Raw genomic sequence first — 26216 nt, 5'->3', positions numbered from 1 at the left:
TCATAGGTCAACTTGTTTAATCATTATTTTACTGCAATAGTGTCAGAGGAGATTGGAGGAATAAGAGGAAGCTGAGGGTCACTTGTGAGTGTTATAAACTTGAAGCCTTGTTAACACAACAGAAACATGACTCATGGCTGGGATATGGAAACTATCAACACAATGAGGAACAGAGTGAGGAAAACATTCGCTTTAGTTGAACTTCTTAACCTCTCTAAAATAACTTCATAATCTCTCTTTAAATATTATGGTTTCTAAAAAGTGATCGGATTTTTGCTCCGTGATGTGGCACTGACAATACACTCTCGATTGCATCATGCCGATTTCGAAAGGAATGACGCCTCCACGCAAAAAGTGATGAGGTAAAAACGACACATGCCAAGATGGTGTTTTAACACTGAAGGACAAGTGTCTCTCCCTACCAATCACTCAAGTATCTCATGTAAAATAATACATTGTAGACATTTATCATTGATATACTTTGGTACATTTAACACATCTGTTGATTTCACAGACAATATTGTGAGGTTCCATGCAATGTCTTAAAAATAAATACTGTAACATGGTCACAATGTTTTGTCTTTGCATATTAGCCAACAAGGTGAAACATCTGCCGATGTGCCCTTGAGCAAGGCACTTAATCCTAATTTGCTCCAGCAGCACCGTACTACTATGGCTGACCCTGTAAAACACATTTCATTGCACCCATCCTCTGTTTGACAATAAAAACAGCTTTAGTCATTTGTAAGGCATAGTATAGTTCAAGGTGAAAACAATTTGTTCCACAACAGCGATAAAACATTTAATACTTAAATTTAAACTGGAGGCTGCAAAATAGTGCTCACATCCAAAAGTGTAAACATGATGCAATTGACATTTTAACCTGTAAAACAGATTAATTTGACTATTAAGAGATGTTAGTCTGGGTACCCATCTTTTTAGCTAACATTCCACTCCTTGCCACACCTGTCATTTGCTAAAGAGACCAGGCAATCATGTCCGTTTGAACAGCTCTTTTTTTCAGTGATCCTCAGTTATGTGAAAAAGATTACAAACAGCGATTGTTAAAGAATATAATAAGAACCACTGGTATGTATGCCACAGAATAAAAACAACCAATATTGCCACCGTGTACTTATTTTCCCAGTGCTAAAACAAATCAAATTAAGACGTAGAACCTAACTAAATATAATCTATTTGAAATCATTAAAAGTTCTTAAATGAAAGACTGTCTTACCATCCTTGGCTGTGAAATTAAAATATATGCTAAAAGCAGTATAAAAAACAACAAGTATCACAACCTTAAAAACAAAAATACTGAGTAAGAACAGCTATGACCCTCAAATAAAAGTGGCACACTGGTGCAGCCAGACATGGGCACAGTAATCTCCCCTGCACACACCCTGCAGAAAAGGACATATTTTTTTTTATGTTGGCCGTCTCCCTGAGACACCTCCCCTCATGGCGACCTTAGTACACAACATCAAGTCCCATGAATCATATGAGCCACCCCCATATTCCTGCTAGGTCAGTTGCCCCAGTGGGTGACATGCTCTCAACCCAGGAAGGTGAGGCCCGCCATGACGCTGAAGCCGAGCAGAATGAAGAACACCTTGAGCAGCTGGTTCTCCGGGGAGTTCAGCTCGTGAGGCAGGATCTCCATGAAAGTGATGTAAATAAAGGTCCCGGCCGCCAGCCCCTCCAGGATGGCCTGGATCAGAACGCCTGCCGCCAGCTGGGCCTCGATAACCCCAATGCCCACTGCGATGCCCAGCGGAGACATCATAGCGAAGACGCCCACGTAGGCCGCAACCCACATGGGCGGGACTGCGCTTTGCACCAGCTTCACCGATAGGCTGAACACGATGATGCTCTTGTGGACCACAATGGCAATGCAGATCTCTAATACCTGGATAGGATGGAGAGAAAACTAGATTAAAATTAAGTTGAAATTCTTCTCCTACTTCCTTTTTATCATTGCAGTAAGATGAAGAAAGCTGTATAAATATCAACACAAGCTGTATAAATTACACATCTGTCATTTAGAATTATTTGAAGTCTAAAAACAGGTTAGCTTAAATAATCACTTCAAGCCAGATTAGTCTTTGATCAACCAAAGAAAGTAGTTTAAAAAAGGACAAATTCCAAAGTTAATAAAATGGTCAGATGTTCAGACTTGAAAAGTAGTCTAATATGAAATTAAGTTCACATCCCAGGCCATCTGTTTTGTAGATCCAGGGTAGTATTCACTACGAAACAAACGGGCCAAAACAAGGAGGGACCTACCTGAATTTGTCCAAGAAACACTTGTTTTTGCTTTCACTATGTTTAGTTTCCACAACATTGCAAAATAGTTTTGCTACGGTGTCTAATGAATACGACCTTGCTATAGTCCACAATCCTAAATAAATTGAAAATAAAATCCTATGCTCTTTTCCATTTGAGGTTGAGGCTATAGCTGGATCTAGACAACCGATGACATCGTCTGTCATGACGAGTCAACATCCTGTTTGAGATCTGAAAACGTGACAACTTGATTTGAATGTAATTTCCCTTTAACAGTTAAAGTAACTTGTCTTTCCTTCTCTTCTTTCTACCACACATGAATCAATGTGTCAGCAACTTGCATGCCTTTATAGTGTATTGATTTATAAACTCAGCAAAAAAAAGAAATGTCCCCTTTTCAGGACCCTGTCTTCCAAAGATATTTGGATTTTTACGAATTAACTACACAGATCTTCATTGTAAAGGGTTAAACACTATTTCTCATGCTTGTTCAATGACCCATAAACAATTAATGAACATGCACCTGTGGAACGGTCGTTAAGACACCGACAGTAGGCAATTAAGGTCACAGTTATGAAAACGTAGGACACTAAAGAGGCCTTTTACGGACACTGAAAAACACCAAAAGAAAGATGCCCAGGGTCCTTGCTCATCTGCGTGAACATGCCTTAGGCATGCTGCAAGGAGGCATGAGGACTGAAGATGTGGCCAGGGCAATAAATTGCAATGTCTGTACTGTGAGACACCTAAGACAGCGATACAGGGAGACAGGACAGACAGCTGTTGTGTCGTCTGCAAACTTAATGGTGTTGGAGTCTTTCCTGGCCATGCAGTCGTGGGTGAACAGGGAGTACAGGAGGGGACTGTGCACGCACCCCTGGGGAGCTCCAGTGTTGAGGATCAGCGTGGCAGATGTGTTGCTGCCTACCTTCACCACCTGGGGGCGGCCCGTCAGGAAGTTCAGGATCCAGTTGCGAAGGGAGGTGTTTAGTCCCAGGTTCGTTAGCTTAGTGATGAGCTTTGAGTGTACTATGGTGTTGAACGCTGAGCTGTAGTCAATGAATAGCCTTCTCACATAGGTGTTCCTTTTGTCCAGGTGGGAAAGGGCAGTGTGGAGTGCAGAAATTGCATCTGTGGATCTGTTTGGGCGGTATGCAAATTGGAGTGGGTCTAGGGTTTCTGGGATAATGGCGTTGATGTGAGCCATTACCAGCCTTTCAAAGCACTTCATGGCTACGGACGCGAGTGCTACGGGTCTGTAGTCATTTAGGCAGGTTGCCTTTGTGTTCTTGGGCACAAGGACTATGGTGGTCTGCTTGAAACATGTTGGTATTAGACTCAATCAGGGACATGTTGAAAATGTCAGTGAAGACACCTGCCACGTCCTGGTAATCCGTCTGGCCCCGTAGCCTTGTGTGTTGACCTGTTTAAAAGGTCTTACTCACGTTGGCTACAGAGAGCAATCACAGTCGTCCGGAACAGCTGATTCTCTCATGCATGCCTCAGTGTTGCTTTCCTCGAAGCGAGCATAGAAGTGATTTAGCTCGTCTGGTAGGCTCGTGTTACTGGGCAGCTCGCGGCTATTCTTCCCTTTGTCATCTAATAGTTTGCAAACCCTGCCACATCTGACGAGCGTCAGAGCTGGTGTAGTATGATTCAATCTTAGCCCTGTATTGACGCTTTGCCTGTTTGATGGTTCGACGCAGGGCATAGCTGGATTTCTTGTAAGCTTCCGGTTTAGAGTCCCACACCTTGAAAGTGGCAGCTCTACCCTTTAGCTCAGTGCGAATGTTGCCTGTACTCCATGGCTTCTGGTATGTACGTACAATCACTGTTGGGACGACATCCTCAATGCACTTATTGATAAAGCCAAATCAAATCAAATTGTATTTGTCACATGGTTAGCAGATGTTAATGCGAGTGTAGCGAAATGCTTGTGCTTCTAGTTCCGACAATGCAGTAATAACCAACGAGTAATCTAACCTAACAATTCCAAAACTACTACCTTATACACAAGTGTAAAGGGATAAAGAATATGTACATAAAGATATGTGAATGAGTGATGGTACAGAACGGCATAGGCAAGATGCAGTAGATGGTATCGAGTACAGTATATACATATGAGATGAGTATGTAAACAAAAGTGGCATAGTTTAAAGTGGCTAGTGATACATGTATTACATAAAGATGCAGTAGATCACATATGTCAGAGTCAAGGCCCGCGGGCCACATCCGGCCCGCAAGAAGGTTTTTTACGGCCCCTGGGATGATCTTGATTTATTATTAGAACCGGCCCGCAGCAAGCCGGCAGCCCGCAGATCTTTTACACGCACCAATACTACATTTCCCACAATGCAAAGGTGACGCACCGAGCAGTAGGCTGCTTCATTTCAATATTTATTGGCACAGCAGTCGTCAGCATCACAGTAAAATTAACTTTCAGATACCCATCAAAAATGGCAAAACGGAAGGTGGATACTGAGAACCGGGGGTTTCAAACAAGGTGGGAGTCGGAGTATATGTTCACGAAGGTAGCTGGAAAACCTGTGTGTCTTCTGTGTGGAGAAAGTGTGGCGGTACTGAAAGAGTATAATCTGAGACGACATTATGAAACGAAACACGCGGACAAAAACAAGAATATGGACATGGAACAAAGGCTACAAAAGGCAGAGGAATTAAAACGAGGCCTCAAATCTCGACAGGCTCTGTTCAAAAAAGCCAAATCACAAGGCCAGGCTGCTGTCAAGGCCAGTTTTATTTTGGCAGAAGAGATCGCTAAATCAGCCCGGCCATTTACGGAGGGGGATTTCATCAAAAACTGCATGATTAAAGTTTGTGACGAAGTTTGCCCAGAAAAAAGGCAACTCTTTTTAAATGTGAGTCTGAGCAGAAACACCATTGCCGAGAGAGTAGACCAGTTGTCCATCAATCTAAAAGAGCAGCTTGTGAAAAAGGGAAAAGATTTTATTGCATATTCCTTGGCTGTGGATGAGAGCACCGACATTTCTGACATTGCCCAGTTGTCAATTTTCATCCGCGGAGTGGACTCCAACCTAAGCGTGACAGAGGAGTTTTTGGCTTTACGTCCTATGCATGGCACAACTACGGGGCATGATTTGTATGAAGAGGTGTCAAGATGTGTAAATGAGATGGAGCTGCCTTGGGAAAAACTCGTGGGTTTGACAACCGACGGAGCACCTGCGATGTGTGGACACAGGAGCGGACTGGTGGCGAAGATACGGGAAAAGATGCAAGAGGAAAACGCGACAGGTGAGCTGACAGCTTATCATTGTATCATACACCAGGAAGCGTTGTGCGGTAAAGCCTTGAAAATGGAGCATGTAATGAGCATCATCACGCGCACAGTTAACTTTATCAGAGCCAAAGGTTTGAATCACCGCCAGTTCAAGGCATTTCTGACGGAGTTAGAAACGGAGCATGGTGATTTGCCTTATCACACAGAGGTGCGATGGCTAAGCCAGGGAAAGGTGCTTCAAAGATGTTTCGAGCTTCGTGAGGAGATTTGTCTGTTCTTGGACAGCAAAGGGAAAGACACAACACAACTCCGAGACGAAATGTTTCTGTGTGAAATGGCTTTTCTGTGTGACATTACGAGTCATCTGAATGCAATAAACTTGCAGCTGCAGGGTCGGGATCGTGTCATCTCTGATATGTACAGTACAGTGAAGGCATTTAAAACCAAACTGACTCTGTGGGAGACGCAGATGCGGAAAGAAAATTTGAGCCACTTTCCCAGCTGCCAGACCATGAAAGAGAAGCTCTCTACCAGTGCGTTCCCGAGCACACAGTTGGCTGATAAAATAGGTATGCTTGCCGCTGACTTTCGACGCCGATTTGCTGACTTTGAAGCACAAAAAAGCAGGTTGGAACTGCTCGGTAACCCATTTGCTGTTGACGTGGAAAGCTCACCACCAAACCTCCAAATGGAGTTGATTGACCTCCAATGCAATGATGCACTGAGGGCAAAATATGCGGCAGTGGGTGCTGCGGAGTTCGCCCGTTTCCTCCCCGGCACAATGCCCCAGCTGCGCATCCAGGCTGCTCAAACGTTGTCTATGTTTGGCAGCACATACCTGTGTGAACAACTGTTTTCTTTGATGAACCTGAACAAAACATCACACAGAAGTCGACTTACTGCTGAACACCTCCACTCAATTCTGAGGATTTCTTCAGCTCAGAGCCTTACCCCGAACATTGATGAACTTGTGGAAAAGATGGGACACCACCAAGTATCACCCTCAACCTCAAACAAGTGAACATTACTGTGCAATCACATATTTAGAGTTTTTACTCAGTTCAAGTTTAATATTTGTTTTCACTGCATGTTACTTCTCCTTAAACAAAGTGTTGTTTTTGATTAATAGATTTTTGCACTTTATTTTTTTGTATTTCAATCCAATTATATTTTAAAAATATTTCAGTTGAGTGGATGATAGAAAATTGCTATTATTGTTTTTTCTTTGAAGTAAATTTAGCCCACTTTTGCTAAAATAGAAAATATAGTCTACTGATGGTGCCTTGAATACCGGTTTCTTTCATTTAATGTTCATGTTATGGGGATATTTATATAAAGGAAATTTGTCTTTTGTGTCTGTTGAAAATTAAAGATTACTGACAGAGCCATAAGAAAATATTGCTTTATTTATCTGATCATATTGTAATATATTTGTTAGGTTTTCAGTAGGTTCAATTAGGTTCACTAGACTATATGCGTCATTTAAAAATTTTTCAATGAACATTCGAACAGTCCGGCCCTCGTCTTGTAGCTGATTTTTTTATTTGGCCCTCCGTCCATTTGACTTTGACACCCCTGCAGTAGATGATAGAGTACATAATATACGTAGACATATGAGATGAATAATGTAGGGTGTGTAAACATCATATTAAGTAGCATTGTTTAAAGTGGCCAGTGACTGATGTGGTGTATTCCTCAATGTCATCTAAAGAATCCCGGAATATGTTCGTCTGTGATAGCAAAACAGTCCTGTAGTTTAGCATCTGCTTCATCTGACCACTTTTTTATAGACCGAGTCACTGGTGCTTCCTGCTTTAACTTTTGCTTGTAAGCAGGAATAAAGAGGATAGAGATGTGGTCGGAGTTACCAAATGGAGGGGAGGGAGAGCTTTGTACGAGTCTGCGTGTAGAGTACAGGTGATCTAGAATTGTTTTCCCTCTGGTTGCACATTTAACATGTTGATAGAGATTTGGTAGAACTGATTTCAGTTTCCCTGCATTAAAGTCTGTCCACTAGCAGCGCCGCCTTTGGGTGAGAAGTTTACGGTTTGCTTATTTCCTTATACAGCTGACTGAGTGCGGTCTTAGTGCCAGCATCTGTTTGTGGCGGTAAATAAACAGCCACGAAAAGTATAGCTGAGAACTCTAGGCAAGTAGTGTGGCCTGCAATTTATCACAATATACTCTACTTCAGGCAAGCAAAATCTAGAGACTTTCCTTAGATTTCGTGCACTAGCTGTTTACAAATATGCACAGCCCGCCCCCCCTCGGAGTGTGCTGTTCTATCCTGCCGGTGCAGCGTATGTCGCGCTAGCTGAATATCCATGTCGTCATTCAGCCACGATTCCGTGAAACATAGGATATTACAGTTTCTGATGTCCCGCTGGTAGGATATTCGTGACCATTTCTTCCTGCGCCATTATTCAATTTATGTTAGTCACGTCTGTGGAACTTGTTCAGTTTGTCTGAGTTGTTGAATCTTACGTTCATACAAATATTTACACGTTACGTTTGCTGAAAATAAAACGCAGTTGACAGTGAGGGTGTTTTTTTTTTGCTGAGTTTGGTAAAATAACTCAGGACCTTGTCATTAGAATCCGCTGACTTGGTGCATGGTGTGAGTGATTTTATACTAAGGATGTGAGAGAAAGTGCATGGAAATCATGCATGGGTCTCACCTTCTCTACTCTAAACCTCCTGACACCACGTGTGATTGGAAAGAGTTTTCCTAGGGCTTCCTCCTAAGCACAGAAAACACTTTCACTATGCCTTTGTGATGGAAAGAGACTTCCCTGAATAGCAACAAAGGACAATACAGTGAAAAGGAGAACCATGTGAAGAAAAAGTCCAAGAGCACATCACATGAAAAGCACGAGTTAGAAACATGTACTGAATTTTTTTTCCCCAGATTGAGAATTGTTATTTCTATGTACAACTTGATAAGAGCTTTTGATAAATTCTAAGTAAATAAGTAAGTCGTTTGGGAATTGTAAATATATTTTTTTAGATAAAAATCACTGGAGACAAATGTGAAGCCAATCATATGGCAGCAACCTGCATAATGAGAGTTTCTCAGCAATTTCTCGCATGGAATAGCTTAATTTCTCAGAACAAGAGACTGATGAGTTTCAGAAGAAAGTTTTGTTTCTGGCCATTTTGAGCCTGTAAATCGAACCCACAAATGCTGATGCTCCAGATATTCAACTAGTCTAAAGAATGCCAAGTTTATCGCTTCTTTAATCAGAACAACAGTTTTCAGCTGTGCTAATAATTGCAAAAAGGGTTTTCTAATGATCAATTAGCCTTTTATGATAAACTTGGATTAGCTAACACATGCCATTGAACACAAGAGTGATGGTTGCTGATAATGGGCCTCTGTACGCCAATGTAGATATTCAATAAAAATAAAGCCGTTTCCAGCTAAAATAGTCATTTACAACATTGTCTACACTGTGTTTCTGATCAATTTGATGTCATTTTAAAATGGACAAAAATATATATTTAGTCCCTATTTCGTTGTCTTTAGCGGATTTCACTCACGAACCTGCAGCCTCTAGCTAGTTTGTCAGTTGACGTCCGAAGTTTGCTCCGTTCTGCCGCGGAGCAGTGCCACAGAGTTCTATTGACGAGTGACCACTTGATATTCCATTCACTCCAAACATGCTAAATTCTCAGAGTAAATTGGGGTTTCAAAATTGTAGACATGGGGGTTGGATTATTGTTTTTGACAATATTCCCATTTTTTTTGGACATATTTGAATAAACCTTTAACGATCTAAAATCACTTTAGGGGTTAACATCCTAAAGTCTGTATAAACCTATATCTGAATAACTTGTAAATATGAAGTGTTCAGAATGACAGTTATCTGGCTAGTGTATCATGCTTTGTGACATTAGGCATCTCTAGTTCTTAATATTATTTACCTTTATTTCAACAGGGAAGTCATATTGAGACTAGTCTCTTTTACAAATGAGCCCTGCACAATACAAAAACAGTCAAGTATAGATCAACATACATAGACAATATACAGAACAGTCAATTAAAATAAACATTCATTACAAAAATCCTCTGTCAGCTGTCTGAATTGCCCTACGGACTTCAAAGCATGATATAGGTGTATTTATGCAGTTGTTCAAATGCACAGATACATTTGTATATCTTCAAAAGAAACTACCGGTCGTTAGATAATGTATTTTCACTTATTGCAGCTGCATGCTTGTTGTGTTCTCTATGGTGCACTCGTCCGTTCGTGAGCAGGCTGCTCGTTCTAAATAGTCCAATGTAATCTGTTGGAAACAGTGGCAGCATGTGCAGCAGTAGTCATTTGTTTTACGACATGAAAAAGTGAAATGGGTGTATTTATCCAAATGCACAGATCGCTTTATATACACTGCCTTCGGGAAAGTATTCAGACCCCTTTACTTATTACAGCCTTATTCTAAAATTGATTATTCTTTTTTTCCCCCCTCAAGCTACACACAATACCCCATAATGACAAAGCAAAAACAAAATTTGAAAATGTTGCTAATCTATTTAAATAAAGTATTCAGACCCTTTACTCAGTACTTTGTTGAAGCACCTTTGGCAGCGATTACAGCAGTGAGTATTCTTGGGTATGATGCTACATGATTGGGAGAAACACTCCAAATAAAAGGTGTGCCATTCTTCTCTTCAGATCCTCTCAAGCTCTGTCAGGTTGGATGGGGAGTGCTGCTGATCCTGACTAGTCTCCCAGTCCCTGCCGCTGAAAAACCCCATAGCATGACGCTGCCACCACTATGCTTCACCGTAGGGACAGTGCCAGGTTTCCTCCAGACGTGATGCTTGGCATTCAGGCCAAAGAGTTCAATCTTGGTTTCATCAGACCAGAGAATCTTGTTTCTCATGGTCTGAGTCTTTAGTCGCCTTTTGGCAAACTCCAAGCGGGCTGTCATGCGCCTTTTACTGAGGATTGGCTTCCGTCTGGCCACTACCATAAAAGGCCTGATTGGTGGAGTGCTGCAGAGATGGTTGTCCTTCTGGAAGGCTCTCCCAACTCCACAGAGGAACTCTAGCGCTCTGTCAGAGTGACCATCGGGCTGTTGGTCACCTCCCTGACCAAGGCCCTGCTCCCCGACTGCTCAAATTGGCTGGGTGGCCAGCACTAGAAAGAGTCTTGGTGGTTCCAAACATCTTCCATTTAAGGATGATGGAGGCAATTGTGTACTTGGGGACCTTCAATACTGCAGACATTTTTTGATACCCCTCCCCAGATCTGTGCCTTGACACAATCCTGTCTCAGATCTCTACAGACAATTCCGTCGACCTCATGGCTTGGTTTTTGCTCTGACATGCACTGTCAACTGTGGGAACTTAGACAATTGTGTGCCTCTCCATATCTAAATGGGTTTGGACTAGAGGTCGACAGATTAATCGGAATGGCAGATTAATTAGGGCCGATTTCAAGTTTTCATAACAATCGGAAATCGGTATTTTTGGACACCGATTTGGCCGATTTTTTAAAACACCTTTATTTAACTAGGCAAGTCAGTTAAGAACACATTCTTATTTTGTATGACGGCCTAGGAACGGTGGGCTAACTGCCTTGTTCAGGGGCAGAAGACAGATTTTTACCTTGTCAGCTCGGAGATTCAATCTTGCAACCTTACAGTTAACTAGTCCAACGCTCTAACCACCTGATTACATTGCACTCCACGAGGAGACTGCCTGTTAAGCGAATGCAGTAAGAAGCCAAGGTAAGTTGCTAACTAGCATTAAACTTATCTTATAAAAAAACAATCATAATCACTAGTTAACTACACATGGTTGATGATATTACTAGTTTTTCTAGCGTGTCCTGTTTTGCATATAATCGATGCGGTGCGTATTCGCGAAAAAGGACTGTCCTTGCTCCAATGTGTACCTAACCATAAACAATGCCTTTCTTAAAATCAATACACAAGTATATATTTTTTTAAACCTGCATATTTAGTTAATATTGCCTGCTAACCTGGCTCGTTGCGAACTCTTTGAAGACTATTTCTTCCTAACAAAGACAGCCAACTTCGCCAAACGGGGGAAGATTTAACAAAAGCGCATTTACGAAAAAAGCACAATCGTTGCCCGACTGTATCTAACCATAAACATCAATGCCTTTCTTAAAATCAATACACAGAAGTATACATTTTTAAACCAGTCAGTGTATATGCAACAGTTTGGGCCACCTAATTTGCCAGAATGTTACATAATTATGACATAACATTTAAGGTTGTGCAATGTAACAGGAATATTTAGACTTATGGATGCCACCCATTAGATAAAATACGGAACGGTTCCGTATTTCACTGAAAAAATAAACATCTTGTTTTCGAGATGATAGTTTCCGGATTCGACCATATTAAATGACCGAAGGCTCGTATGTGTGTTCTGTTATAATTAATTCTATGACTTGATAGAGCAGTCTGACTGAGCGATGATAGGCACCAGCAGGCTCGTAAGCATTCATTCAAACAGCACTTTAGTGCGTTTTGCCAGCAGCTCGTCGCTGTGCTTCAAGCATTGAGCTGTTTATGACTTCAAGCCTATCAACTCCCGAGATTAGGCTGGTGTAACCAATGTGAAATGGCTAGCTAGTTAGCGGGGTGCGCACTAATAGCGTTTCAAAACGTCACTCGCTCTGAGACTTGGAGTGGTTGTTCCCCTTGCTCTGCAAGGGCCGTGGCTTTTGTGGAGCGATGGGTAACGCTGCTTCGAGGGTGGCTGTTGTCAATGTGTTGCTGGTTCGAGCCCAGGTAGGGGCGAGGAGAGTGACGTAAGCTATACTGTTACACTGGCAATACTAAAGTGCCTATAAGAACATCCAATAGTCAAAGGTATATGAAATACAAAATTGTGGAGAGAGAAATTGTCCTATAATTCCTACAATTTCTTACCTGGGAATATTGAAGACTCCTGTTAAAAGGAACCACCAGCTTTCATATGTTCTCATGTTCTGAGCAAGGAACTTAAACGTTAGCTTTTTTTACATGGCACATATTGCACTTTTACTTTCTTCTCCAACACTTTGTTTTGCATTTCATTTCAGGCTAAATTTATTTTATTGATGTATTAAGTTAGAAATTAGTATTGTTGTAATTGTCATTTATACAAATAATAAAAAAATCTGCATCTGCTTTTTTTTGGTCCTCCAATAAATCGGTATCGGCGTTGAAAAATCATAGTCGGTCGACCTCTAGTTTGGAACCCAAAAAAAGCAGCTGCTTTTGCTGTTTTTATACCTAATCTTATGCTTTTGTTCACCGTATGACATGAGGCTGAGAGAGAATTCGGCCATTTTAAAGCTAATTTCCTGCAATTCTAGGGCAGAGGCCCACCTGTTTTGAGCACCACACTTAGGTAAAAAAACACAATTATCAAAATAAATTTTTTGGGGGGTGGGGGCTTGTTATTTTGGCATTAATGTGTGTCACATAGCAGTTTGTAAACAATGTAAAAAAAAAAAAAAGGCATTGAGTTAATAAAGCCACATGGTCTATTTTTTGCTTTCTTGAGTAAGGCAGCACCAAAACGCAGGTGTCCCAGCCTAGCTCAGTGCTTTCTGTGGTGGTGACCAGCAGAAAATAGAGCCAGCAGAAAATAGAGTGATGCACCTGATTGGCTCAGTTTTCTGTCAGTCATGGGACAGTATGTCATCCCCAATTCTAAGACTAGAGCTCAAAAATGGTAGCCCCTTGGGTTCTGCCATAGAGTTATATTAGAAGTGCCCATCCAAGAAGGCTCAAGGCCAGAGACATGTGATTTGATGTAATTCTTTCTACAGTAGTTTTGATTGGACTAATCATGTCAACATCTTACTTTAGCTAGCAATTATCAGTTATCAAGTCGACAATCTACTGGAAAATCCTTGTCATATGAAGAGAAAACGTATCGGTGCCCATTGGCCATTGCACATAAAGATTACACAACAAGTTGGAAATCACAAATTCAACAATGAGTCGTTTGGAAGGAATCTCTGGCTAACTGCAGGCGTTGCAAAGAAACCACTAACGTTAGCCTGCTATTCAATGGAGTGGCTGTGTTTTTTTCCTCAGAGTTCCCACCATAAATCCAGAGATTACCAGACTTTGATGACAAAGTTTGATGACATTTGCCCACAAAGGACCGCTGCGCCTCCTTCACAAGGTGAGTCCAAAAATGTATTGTATGCTGCTGCTTAAATTATGTAATATGCAAGGGAGAAACGTATACAGTAGCTAAGAAAGTAATAGTAAGCATGTTGTGTAGTAAGATGCTAGTAGCCAAATAATTGTCTATTTTCACCAACGCAGTATTGTAAACACAACGTTAGTTGTGGTGCTTGGCTTGCATGTGCAAATTCAGCACACACAACATTCTATAATAGAATTGTGTTATTTGACAAATTAAAGGCTTAACGTGTCAAATAGTGTTATATGACGTGTATCGTTTTTGACACGCAAAGACCCAAACAACGTTCAATGTGCCTCACCCTAATAATTTGGTCTATTTTCACCTGCTACTGTTTAATGCTTTCACCTGTTCTAACTTGGTGGTGCACAAATAGCCTATAACCTGTTTTAGAGAAATGTAATCATTTAATATTGTAAAAGCTTTTGTCTGTTTATATGCCCCATTTATTTATCCTATGGTTCTGACTGGTACAGGGTGTACACTAAGAACGGCCCATGTTCTGAATTCTGTCGCTGTACATTTCAAAGGTGCTGAATAAAGTTATATTGACTACGTCAGTCGTCGCTTACTCATTAATGTCTTAATCGAAATTATGGATTGCCCCTCAACCGCTTGTCAACCCCTTATGCCATAATATGTAAATCTCAATTGTCAGTAGAAACCACATTTGTTTAAGCAAGTCTGCCATATTAGCTGTTTTAAAAAAAAACATTTTTTGTTGTAGTAAAGGCAGTAAATGAGGTTGAATGAACTGTTTCGCTGCCAGACAAGGCTCCGCTGAAAGCCAGGTTTAGCAGTGGTAAGGTGTTGGGAGAGCTTTATATAGGCCATAACAGTTTGTGGGCATCGTTTGTCACCGTTATAGTGAAATTAATGTATTATTTAGTGTTGTGTAGTGGCTTTGCTGGCATGCATTTCACTTTTTTTTTTTTTTTGGCCCACCAAGAATTACATGCTAAAATCATCACTGGAATGGTCCCACCGGATCTTGCCTCCTCCAACTGCCTTCCATCTTTGAAGACATGTATTATCATTGTTAGAGCAGCCACTTGAGCATCTGATTAATATAATAGATAATCTGTGGCTATAAGGACATGCCTGGTGCCCAAAATTGATGACACATGAGTTGAGAGTTGAGTGGGGACAAACGGATTTGGTTCAGTCAGTCGTCGTAATGAGCCCTACCCAGCTAGCTAGTTTATACTTGTGGCTAGAAATGTCAGCAAGAATTTGCAACATGTCTGCCAAATTTGGGACTTGGGAGTATTCAGAATCATTTTTTTTATTGGACTACAAAAGTAATAAATATGCTTTAGCGGTCACCCTGCCCTGATATTAGCTACTACACTTAAGTGGTATCTAGATTTTCATATCATACTTCTCACATCCCATGATTTACAGTATTACCAGCATAGCCCACAAGGGGTGCTAATGCAAGAAAAGCCCATTTAGCCTCTACTACCAGAACGCTAACAAAATTTGCACAAACTTGTAGCAAAATCTCAAACTAATCTAACGAATAGCAAAGACAGACAAACCCAGCTCAAAGTTATACAAGCATAGGTAGTAGCTACCGAATGTCATTTTCAGTGAGTGTGGACATTTACAAGCCAACGAGAGAAACTGTGCAAATGAATAAAGTTTTGATGCAGGCTTTTCTGAAGGAATAGCAGCATGTGTACACGGAGCAGAGGGGTGAACAACAGAGAAGGGGGAAAAAGCGCTAGTAGGAAGCACAGGGCATAACTTATCCAGAGCTCTTTGACATCTGGCAGAAAGTCATTCTAAAAGATTTGATGGCAAACATTTAGTAGTGAATTGCATACAAGTGTAACTTCATCCCCTCATGTGCGCTGCACAACAGAGACTCACCGCTTAGATATACACTGAACAAAAATATAAAAATGCAACATGTGAAGTGTTGGTCCTATGTTTCATGAGGTGAGATCCCAGAAAAACGCATTTCTCTCAAATTTGTTTACATCCCTGTTAGTGAGCATTTCTCCTTTCTCAAGATAATCCATCAACCTGCCAGGTGTGGTATATCAAGAAGCTGATTAAAACAGCATGATCATTACACAGGTGCACCTTGTGCTGGGGACAATGAAGGCCACTCTAAAATGTGCAGTTTTGTCACAATACAATACCACATATGTATCAAGTTGAGGGAGCGTGCAATGGGCATGCTGACTGCAGGAATGTCCACCAGAGCAGAGTGTCAGTACATCCAACCTGCCTCACAACCGCAGACTACTCGTATGGCGTTGTGTGGGTGAGTAGTTTGCTGATGTCAACGTTGTGAACAGACTGTCCCAGGGTGGTGGTGGGGTTATGGTATAGACAGGCATAAGCTACGGACAATATACACAATTGCATTTTATCGATGGCAATTTGAAAGCACAGAGATACAAACCGTGACGAGATCGTGAGGCCCATTGTCATGCCATTCATATGCCGCCATCACTTCATGTTTCAGCATGATAATCCACGGCCCCATGTTGCAAGGATCTGTACACAATTCCTGGAAGCTGAAAATGTCCCAGTTCTTACATGGCCTGCATACTCACCAGACATGTCACCCATTGAGCATATTTTGGATGCTCGAGATCGACATGTACGACAGCATACTCCAGTTTCCACCATTATCCAGAAACTTCGTACAGCCATTGAGGGACAACATTCCACAATAAACAGCCGGATCAACTCTAATCGAAGGAGATGTCGCGCTACATGAGGTAAATGGTGGTCACACCAGATACTGACTGGTTTTCTGATCCATGCTCCTACCTTGTGACTAACAGAGATATACATACACCCAGTCATGTGAAATCCATAGATTAGGGCCTTATGAATATATTTAAATTGACTGATTTCCTGTAAAACAGTAAAATCTTTGAAATTGTTGCGTTTATATTTCTGTTCATTATAAATAATACAAATTGTATTTTCACTTGAAGAAAATAAGTAGTTGAATATTATTGGAATGCATTTGAAAATACACTTGGAAAGAAATGGCATGCATTTGCAATGCATGGGTGCATTTGTTTAAGCTGCTGACCCAGTGCCACAGGTGGGCAGACATTTCCCTTTTAGGACCAACGGAATGGTCTAATATGTTCTCCGGGCAAGTTAAAACTAATCGACCTATTGCGCAATTTAAGTAGAGCTCGCTCTCCAGCACCTACCTTTGAGTCTGTGGTCTGCAGTCCGATGGCCAGGCCCTCAAACACAGAATGGAGGGAGAGTGAGAAAAAGAGCATGAATGAGCGAAAGGAGGAGTGGGCCTGGAGGTCCATGTGGACGTGGTGGGCACTACCCTCCAGGTTGGTGGATGCGGCTTTCCCCTGCCCATGGCTGTGCCCTTTGGCCCGCATCAGAGGTGCTCCCTCCTGGTCTGACCCTTGCATGGCATCTTGTCTGCAGTTCAGAACAATCCTCTCCATAATGAGCACAGTGAAGAAGCCTGCAGCCATAATGAACTCTGGGAGGGGGAAGCTGGTCTGTTTGAGAAAGAGGTGAAAACAACCAAAAGTAGGAGTTCTGTTTAAATAAACGCTAAGGATAAGGGATATATACACACACTACAGTTCAAAAGTTAGGGGTCACTTAGAAACATCCTTGTTTTTGAAAGAAAAGCACATTTTTGTCCATTAAAATAACATCATATTGATCAGAAATACAGTCTAGACATTGATAATGTTGTAAATGACTATTGTTGCTGGAAACGGCTGATTTTTTTTGGGAATATCTACATAGGCCCATTATCAGCAACCATCACTCCTATGTTCAATGGCACGTTGTGTTAGTTAATCTAAGTTTAGAATTTTAAAAAGGCCAATTGATCATTAAAAAACTTTTGCAATTATGTTAGCACAGCTGAAAAATGTTGTTCTGATTAAAGAAGCAATAAAACTGGCCTTTTTTTAGACTAGTTGAGTATCTGGAGCATCAGCATTTGTCAATTCGATTACAGGTTCAAAATGGCCGGAAACATAACTTTTTTCTGAAACTAAGTCTTTTCTTGTTCTGAGAAATTAAGCTATTCCATGCGAGAAATTACCAAGAATCGCTGTGTACTACTCCCTTCACAGAACAGCGCAAACTGGTTCTAACCAGAATAGAAAGGAGTGGGAGGCCCCGGTGCACAACTGAGCAAGACGACAAGTACATTAGTGTCTCTAGTTTGAGAAACTGATGCCTCAAGTCCTCAACTGGCTGCTTCATTAAATAGTACCCGCAAAACACAAGTCTCAACATCAACAGTGAAGAGGCAACTCCAGGATGCTGGCCTTCTAAGTGACCCCAAACTTTTGAACAGTAGTGTATCACATAAGTAAGTGGTCCTTAACACGTCACCAGGTATTGAACCTGTGGATTAATGATAATAATTTCTGCACATTTCCCCATGTGGGAACACTGTTTTACAGATACAATAAAACAAAAGTATAACTTATATCTATTATAACATTTAATACATTGGTTTGTGCCATGGATAGTCATATAGCTTTTGTCATTTTACAAAGGGGATGGGAGTGTGGCCAGGTATCAATGATTCTTTGTGATGTTGCTGACAGACAGAAGACACTTACGTCCACACTCCTTGCGGCCAGCTCAGCATTGATGTCTGACAGATAGTCTGGGATGATGTCCAATAGACAGGCAGCCAGGAAGACGCCTCCGGCAAAACAGCTGATGAAACTCAGGACCACCCGATGGGTTTCTACATGATACAAAACGCTACTGTTTAATGCTCAACATAGACAGAACCTGGGGTTTTCCCTGACCAGGAACAACTTTGGGCCCTGATCAGGTGATCTGTTAATGAACCCAGAGCTCTTCCTATTCAGGTCACATGGTGGGGTTAGAAAATAAATATATAATTTTGAAAAAGCCTGACCCTAGCCATATACAGTGCCGTCAGAAAGTATTCACACCCCTTGACTCCCCCCCCCCCCCCACAAAAAAAGTGTTACAGCCTGAATTTAAAATAGACTGGATTTTTTACAACTTCATCAATTAAAAGTATTCAAACTCAATTTTTCAGATGAACTACATGTTCACACAAATGGTTCTCCAATCGAATGTGTTCCCGCATAGAAATACTTAGGCATTTGGATTGATATGGATATGACGTTTAAAAAAAACAGATCAGCTCGTTAAGGAGCTAAGATTTAAAAAAGTTGGCTTTTTCTACAGTAGGAAGCATATTATTCAGTCAACCTTTTTAACCCTAACCCTTTTATTTGTTCTTGATTATGGTGACATTCTATCAAAGAGCAGCTGCAACTACTACTCTTAAACCTTTGGATGCCATCTACCATAGTGCCCTCTGTTTTGTTACAGGTTACAGTTGATACAGTTTATCACTGCATCCTTTAGCAAACGGTTGGCTGGACTTAGCTAAAGACCTGTAAATCTCTACATTCCTCCTTTTTGTTGACAAGGCCCTACTTCAGCAGCAAAGGTAGATAAGACGGAAGTAGACACTGGAGTTGCCTAACTCGTTCAAAAGATTGGTTAATGGCTACCTGAAGTCAACTGAAGTTGTCTGTTTAACTTAGGTTGTGAATCAAGGAAACTATGGATTTCTTTCAGTTAATGTGACATAAGCTGTGATATGAATAATGTGTGAATATCTGATGACTGATCATTTCATCTGACTTATGGGTCTAAATCAGCTGTTAACCTGTCAGAAAAGAGACACTTTATGGAGATACCACTGATAAAAAAATAAAAATAAAACTGGAAGTTATCAAGAAGTGCAATCAAACACTCTGGGAGCACTGTAATGAAAACGGCCATGATAGCTCCTAATGTCACCCTCTACTTAAAGGGGGAAGAAAAAGGAGAAGCAACAGAGATAACCATCATGCAGAGACCTGAAGTATTGAGCACCATTGCACAAACACAGAAGTGAAAACAACTCCTCAGCAAATCAGCCATTGCAAAACAAAAACTGTCTTAATATGTGACTGAAGGGATGGTATTGGCCCATACAAATTTATGCACACAGTAAACGGTCTCTTATCACAGTAAATGTTATGGTCCTTCATTGTTTTAGTAATGCCCGGAGTCATAGTGTATAATATATATTGACAGCCGGACATAGAGACTGCTGGGCCTAAAGAGAAAGTTAAAAGCAGGGGTATATTCACTAATAACCAAACTGAGGCAAATAAGCTGAAACTGGGAGGGACCTAACTGAACTTGTACAATAACAAAACATTTGTTTTTAGGCCTTTTTAATAAAATATATATATATATATATATATTTTAAAATGGTTGCTCAATGTTAAAATGTTTGATTTTTGTCTACAAATGAAATGTATTATTACTAGTTTCCGTCGCAAAAAGTTACGGTTTGCACTAACCTCTGACCCTAAACAGGGCTGAATTCAGTCTTTTTTTTAACATTCTGGAATGTTCAATTGAACGGAAATGGTGCTATACTGAATGACCAGTTGAAAAATGGGGAGGGGTTGGTTTGTGAACGCTGTCAGCATGGCCACTGCCCTTTAAATACACCTCTCATTGCTTCAAGCCACGCCTACCAAGTTTGTACAAGAACGTTTTGGGGAAACATGTCATTCAGTACAAACTGTTCTGCAACGTATCAAACATTCAACTGAACTGAATGCACCTCAGTTGAAAAACAGGGAGGGGTTGTGTTATGGGTTGGGGAATGCTGTCAGCGTGGCCACTTCCCTTTAAATACGCCACTCAGTGCTTCAAGCCACAGCCACCAAACAGGAGCAAACGTACTTCAAAGTCTGTTCAAGAAAGTTTTGGAGAAACGTGTCATTCAGTACAAACCCTTCCGCAACGTAGCAAACTGAACACACCTCAGCTTTTGTTTCGCTTCAGCTGAAGGTCGTGGGTTGATTGTTCACTGGAATGTGCCATCTCAAGGGGCTTTATCCCTGTCAGGTGACTCTAGTCCAGTGGTATTCAAAGCTAGCGGCCCTGGAGAACTGCAGTAGGGTCACCAGTAACTGTATTTTTAGGAGTACAGATTTATTGTATGGGACAATATACAAATATAGAGAAAGACCAGAAGAAAAAAAATGTTGTAAATGTATTTATTGGTTTCTTTTGATTTTTAAGGTTATTTATTGATGTAAATCTAAATTTACCGATTTTTGGGTGGGGTAAAGTCGGGAGAAATCCTGGCAGAAAAAAAATAATGGGTTCCCCGCTGAAAAAGTTTGAATACCACTGCCCTAGTCTGTCTCCTTGGAGGAGACTCGATGATTCCTCACCCTAAGAAATCAATTAAGCAAATTCGCTAATCTAGGCCTAAATCAATTATGCAAATAGAATAATTAAGCAATAGATCCCAAGGGGGTGTGGTATATGGCCAACATACCAGAGGTAAAGACTGTTAGGCACCACACAACGCGTAGCCCTTAGCCGTGGTATATTGGCCATATATCACAAACCCCAGAGGTGCCTTACTGCTATTATAAACTGGTTACCAATGTAATTAGAGCAGGGATAATAAGTGGTTTTGTCATACCCATAATATACGGTCTGATATACCATGGCTGTCAGCCAATCAGCATTCAGAGCTCGAACCACCCAGTTAATAATACATCGCACACTTCTCAAGCAAAATAAGATAATTTTTTAGAGAGAACACCATTGTTACCTACAGGGGTTGGAACTGGTTCAGGGAACAGAAGCAAAAACAGTAAAATAACATTTTTTGAGGAACAGAACTGATAATGAAAGTGATCTATACTGTTCCGGAACAGAACTGTTACTTTAACATTGTAACCAGTTCCCAAACTTTTATTTAAATTAAATGTTTGTCACATGCAACAAATAAAACAGGTGTAGACCTTGCTTACTTATGAGCCCTTAAAAAAAATGATTGCATTGTTGGTTATTAATAATAAGTAATGTTGTTTCCTAAATATACTAATTGACTCAGTACTGGAAACCCTTGTATATAGCCTCATTGTTATTTTATTGTGTTACTATTTTTATTTTCATCCATTTTTTAAATAAAAATTATAATTCTGCATTGTGGGTTAAGGGCTCGTAAAAAGGAACTCAAGTTCTTCAGCGTACACATCACAGACAAACTGAAATGGTCCACCCACACAGACAGTGCACAACAGCGCCTCTTCAACCTCAGGGGGCTGAAGAAATCGGTCTAGGCCCCTAAGACCCACAAACTTTTACAGATGCACAACAGAGCATCCCGTCGGGCTGTATCACCGCCTGGTACGGCAACTGCACCGGCCGCAACCGCAGGGCTTTCCAGAGGGTGGTGCGGTCTGCCCAACACATCACCAGGGGCAAACTACCTGCCCTCCAGGACACCTACAGCACCCGATGTCACAGGAAGACCAAAACGATCAAGGACAACAACCACCCGAGCCACCGTCTGTTCACCCCGCTATCAGCCAGAAGGAGAGGTCAGTACAGGTAAATCATAGCTGGGACCAAGAGACAGAAGCCGTTTTTCCACTCTCAAGGCCATCAGACTTAAATAGCCATTACTACGCAGCTTCCACCCTGTTACGTAACCCTGCACCTTAGAGGCTGCTGCCCCATATACATAGACTTTAAATCACTGGCCACTTTAATACTGGAACACTAGTCACTTTTATAATGTTTACATATTTTTGTTTTACTCATCTCATATGTATATACTGCGTTCTATTTTACTCTATTTTAGTCTATGCCACTCCAACTTTGCTCATCCTAGTATTTATATATTCCTTAATTCCATTATTTTACCTTTAGATTGTGTGTGTATTGTTAGATATTATTGCACTGTTGGAGCAACACATACAAGCATTTCGCTACACTCGTACCATCTGCTTAACAAAATTTGATTTGTTGAGCTAAATGTAAAAATACATTTACATTTTTTTTTTTTATGGAACAGAAAGAAATCGAACCAGTTCATAACTTTTTTTTGCTGGTGGAAACTGGAACAGAAGAACAAAAAATAACGTTTCTGTTCACGATTGGAAAATTATTACTTTGGTTCCTACTCACGGTAAGCTATACACAGATATTTTAGATATTCTCTTTCAAAAGTAGACTTATGTGCTAGGTTTGTACTACGATTAACCAATCAAACTAATCCATAGTGGATAAATACATAAAAAAAAAAAAATCCTTAAAGCTCTGAGCCTAAGCTCCATATTTTGTAGATTACTAAAAATGATGAATTAATAACATCGCTGTTGTTTTAGGGTTGCTCTTTAATTATGTGTTACTTTTCAATTTCCTTTTTTTGGTTCAGTTTATTTAGTAAATACTTGAACACATTTTTTCTTAAAACTGCGTTGTTGGTTAAGGGCATACAATTAAGCATTTCACTCTAGGGTCTACACCTGTTGTAATCTTTGATTTTATTTGATAAATTGACATTTGACGGTTATAAACCAATGGAAGAAACAAGGATAAACACAAGCCCACAGCAAACACTGATTGGATTTGGCAAACACTTGCATGCAACTGCCTAGTTCAGTGGCAGAATGGGGATTCGATCCAGCAACCTTTCGGTTACTGGCCCAACGCTCTGACCACTAGTAACCGAAAGGTTGCTGGATCGAATCCCCGTTCTGCCAATGAACAAGGCAGTTAACTCACTGTTCCCCAGTAGGCAGTCATTGTAAAAAAGAATTTGTTCTTTTAACGGACTTGCGGCAGGTTGAACGCTTCCTTCGCTATCGAATAAGCGTTAAAAACACGTTTCCAATTCCCGTCTGTAAAAGTGGGAGTTACGTGGTATATTACTCACGTGACCGAGAATGGACTACATGGCAGCCCACACAGGCGGAAAATGGGACACCCTGGATAAAAACGTGTTTTAAAAGGCTTATTTGATAGCGCAGTACACATCAAACACGAATCGTAAGTATTGTTCTTATAGATATATAGGATATGTATGTATCTTGTTGACGGGAAACATTGTTGAAACCCAATAGTTTAGGTTTGGTCGATGAAGGAAAGGACGCAACGAGCCACCAGGCTTGTTGTGGGAAACAGCAATTGCATACGGGGTTACAACATGACTAGCTAGCTAGTAATTTTATACATTTGTAGGTTACCTACTGAAACTTACCTGTCCCACTGGTTTCTCTGAACCACTTCATCCGAGCAGGAATAAATCCGAAAAATAGCGTCAGGAGCAACAAACCCACGAGGGCACCTATTTTCACCTGTAACAAGTAGTCCATCTCGATTGGTTACTACCGGACAGAATCAAAACTAACTGTTTTGGGATAATCCTGATAAATAGCGATTTAAATAAACGAACAATGAGATGAATACGCCATACGAACAGGTTTGCGCTACTGAAAAACAAAAACCTATGCTATTCGAAAAGTCATATCCCTGCTATATCGGCAATTTCATAAGCTAATTATGCGCCTGTTAGCTACATGTTTACACTGTCCTGCAATTTGTTGGAGGACTTTGCGCTACTAGTCTTCTGACCAGTGTTGCCAACAATGTTCAGGTTAAGTTGCTTGAGGCACGTTGATTTGTTGCTAAATAACGTTGTGATGTCATTGCGTGATAACGTAAATCTGCGTTATTACGTCGAATACACTAACGTTACTCATATTGACTGGCCATCTCGGCAAAAAATATGATTTGACATTTGTTCAGGTACAGACTCCCACTCTTTTCTGTACAATTTTGATTGAGACATGTTGATTGAGTTCTGTTCTGTTCAAGATGAAACATTCGTGACCAACTATATTCATTGGGTTTGGCTCGTCGAGCACGTACTGCTGCTGCAGTCAGCCAACAATGATTTCCAATTTACTGAAATTGCTGTTGGCCTGCTGCTGCCTGTGCACGAGTTGAGCGCCTGCTACTGACATCACTCACAATGCACTTTTGCAGCCAGGCACGTGTGTTGTGACTGAGTGTGACAGAGAAAATCGTTTTTGTGTCGTTTAGAGGGGAAATGCATGCATTTGAGCGTTTGTCACTTTTCCAAAGTTGCTAAAAGTTCCAAATATATTTTCTATGCTAATTTTAAGAATACACTACGATTTTCTTACACAGAGCAACTCATTGCGGAGTCCACAAACAGTTACGAATCTTTCCTAAGCAAATTATGACGCCTGACTTGATTCTTGTGACCAAACGGGGAAATATAATCAATGATGATGTCTCACACCATACAAGGCCTACTAGGAATTTGGTGCCTTTCAGTGTGTTCCATAATGTTTTATATATTTTCCATGGTAGGCCTAGTTCTAGTTGTTACACAGCTTAATGGAAGCTCAGATTCATGGCTATTCACATGTACAGACCCAGCAGTGCACCTGGCACCTACTAGCATACCCAGTTCAAAGGCACTCGAATCAAAGCTTGACGATTATTTGAATCAGCTGTGTAGTTCTAGGGCATAAACGTCCCTCTTATCTAATTGTGCTGTTAAAATGTAGACACCTGAAGTTTCCTAACCCGTTCACCGGATTGGTTACTCGAGGTTCCTATTGCAGGGATGGGAGACTCCTGGCTACTGTAGGAGTTGTCACACTTTTTCTCAATCCCAATGAAACTACTTACATTCTAAACTGAGGTCATAATTAGTTGATTATTAGAGTCAGGTGTGTTAGTTGGTGCAAAAGTGTGACACCAATCAGGCCAATGAGGCCTTGAGTTTCCCAAGCTTTATAGGGTCTCCATCGAGCTAGGTAAATCTGCTTTTAATTTTTCCAGATTGCTGGAACAAAATTCAAAATGTATTTCCTCTAGATGTTCTGGTGCTGTTCAGGCAATTAACTATTGATTGGGGACTTATTGAGGGGGATTCCCATGACTATGTTTTTGTATTTTAATGTGTATTTGCTGTATTATTATAAGGGGTACATTTTTAAAAAGGGACCTAGGTCTCAATGTCTTCCCTGTTTTTAAAATAAAGATGAAATAAAAAATGTCTCAAGGCTAAACCTGTCTCCTCCCCTTCATCTACACTGACTTACGTGGATTTAACCAGTGACATCAATAAGGGATCATAGCTTTTGCCTGCATTCACATGTTTGGTCTGTCATGGAAGGAGGTGTTCATAATGTTTTGTACAGAGTGTATAGCTGGCTCATTTGGATGTGTATTCATTTGGATGTGTATTCTGTGATCCAAAATCAAATGTTACTTGCTAGGACAAGGAGACATCATGATATTACTTTTGTCTTTACACATCTATTCACTACTGGCCATTACCCATCAAGTACTGAGCAAATGTCCAAATTAACAAAATTCCTGGCATTTGCATTTCGAATGTTGCTTTGATGGATACCTAACACATGACATGCACCGTTCATGTGTCATACAAAGTGGGTAATGTTGAACCCCCAACTCCTGTCTGTCACTCACCCATTTAAATATCTTAAACATATATAGTTTAAGGTCTGGCCTGTACCTTGTGAATATTCCCTTTTGATAGCACAAATATTCCCATTTGTTCTCTCTGCTATAAAATATAGTTGTTTTTCAGAATTACTG

At 40.7% G+C, this 26216-nt stretch overlaps 1 protein-coding gene across 1 annotated transcript; it reads right to left on the bottom strand.

The window, feature by feature from the left end:
• On the bottom strand, positions 1–24246 carry LOC139385028 (zinc transporter ZIP1-like). The gene is made up of 4 exons (XM_071130059.1): positions 23818–24246; positions 18320–18450; positions 16916–17230; positions 1–1909 (listed from the first exon to the last, which is right to left on the bottom strand). The coding sequence occupies exons 1-4, from the start codon at positions 23930–23932 to the stop codon at positions 1556–1558; spliced, it is 915 nt and encodes a 304-aa protein (XP_070986160.1). The 5' UTR covers positions 23933–24246; the 3' UTR covers positions 1–1555.
• Between the last annotated feature and the right edge of the window lie 1970 nt (positions 24247–26216).

This window comes from Oncorhynchus clarkii, chromosome 26 (assembly GCF_045791955.1).
Source record: "Oncorhynchus clarkii lewisi isolate Uvic-CL-2024 chromosome 26, UVic_Ocla_1.0, whole genome shotgun sequence".
NCBI lineage: Eukaryota > Metazoa > Chordata > Actinopteri > Salmoniformes > Salmonidae > Oncorhynchus > Oncorhynchus clarkii.
This window is presented reverse-complemented; position numbering and strand designations above follow the sequence as displayed.

Coding starts and splice junctions, on each gene's coding strand:
- LOC139385028 (XM_071130059.1), bottom strand. CDS start 23,932: ATGGACTACTTGTTACAGGTGAAAATAGGTGCCCTCGTGGGTTTGTTG. Junction 18,451..23,817: donor CAGAGAAACCAGTGGGACAG/GTAAGTTTCAGT, acceptor TGTATCATGTAG/AAACCCATCGGGTGGTCCTG. Junction 17,231..18,319: donor TGGCCGCAAGGAGTGTGGAC/GTAAGTGTCTTC, acceptor TTTCTCAAACAG/ACCAGCTTCCCCCTCCCAGA.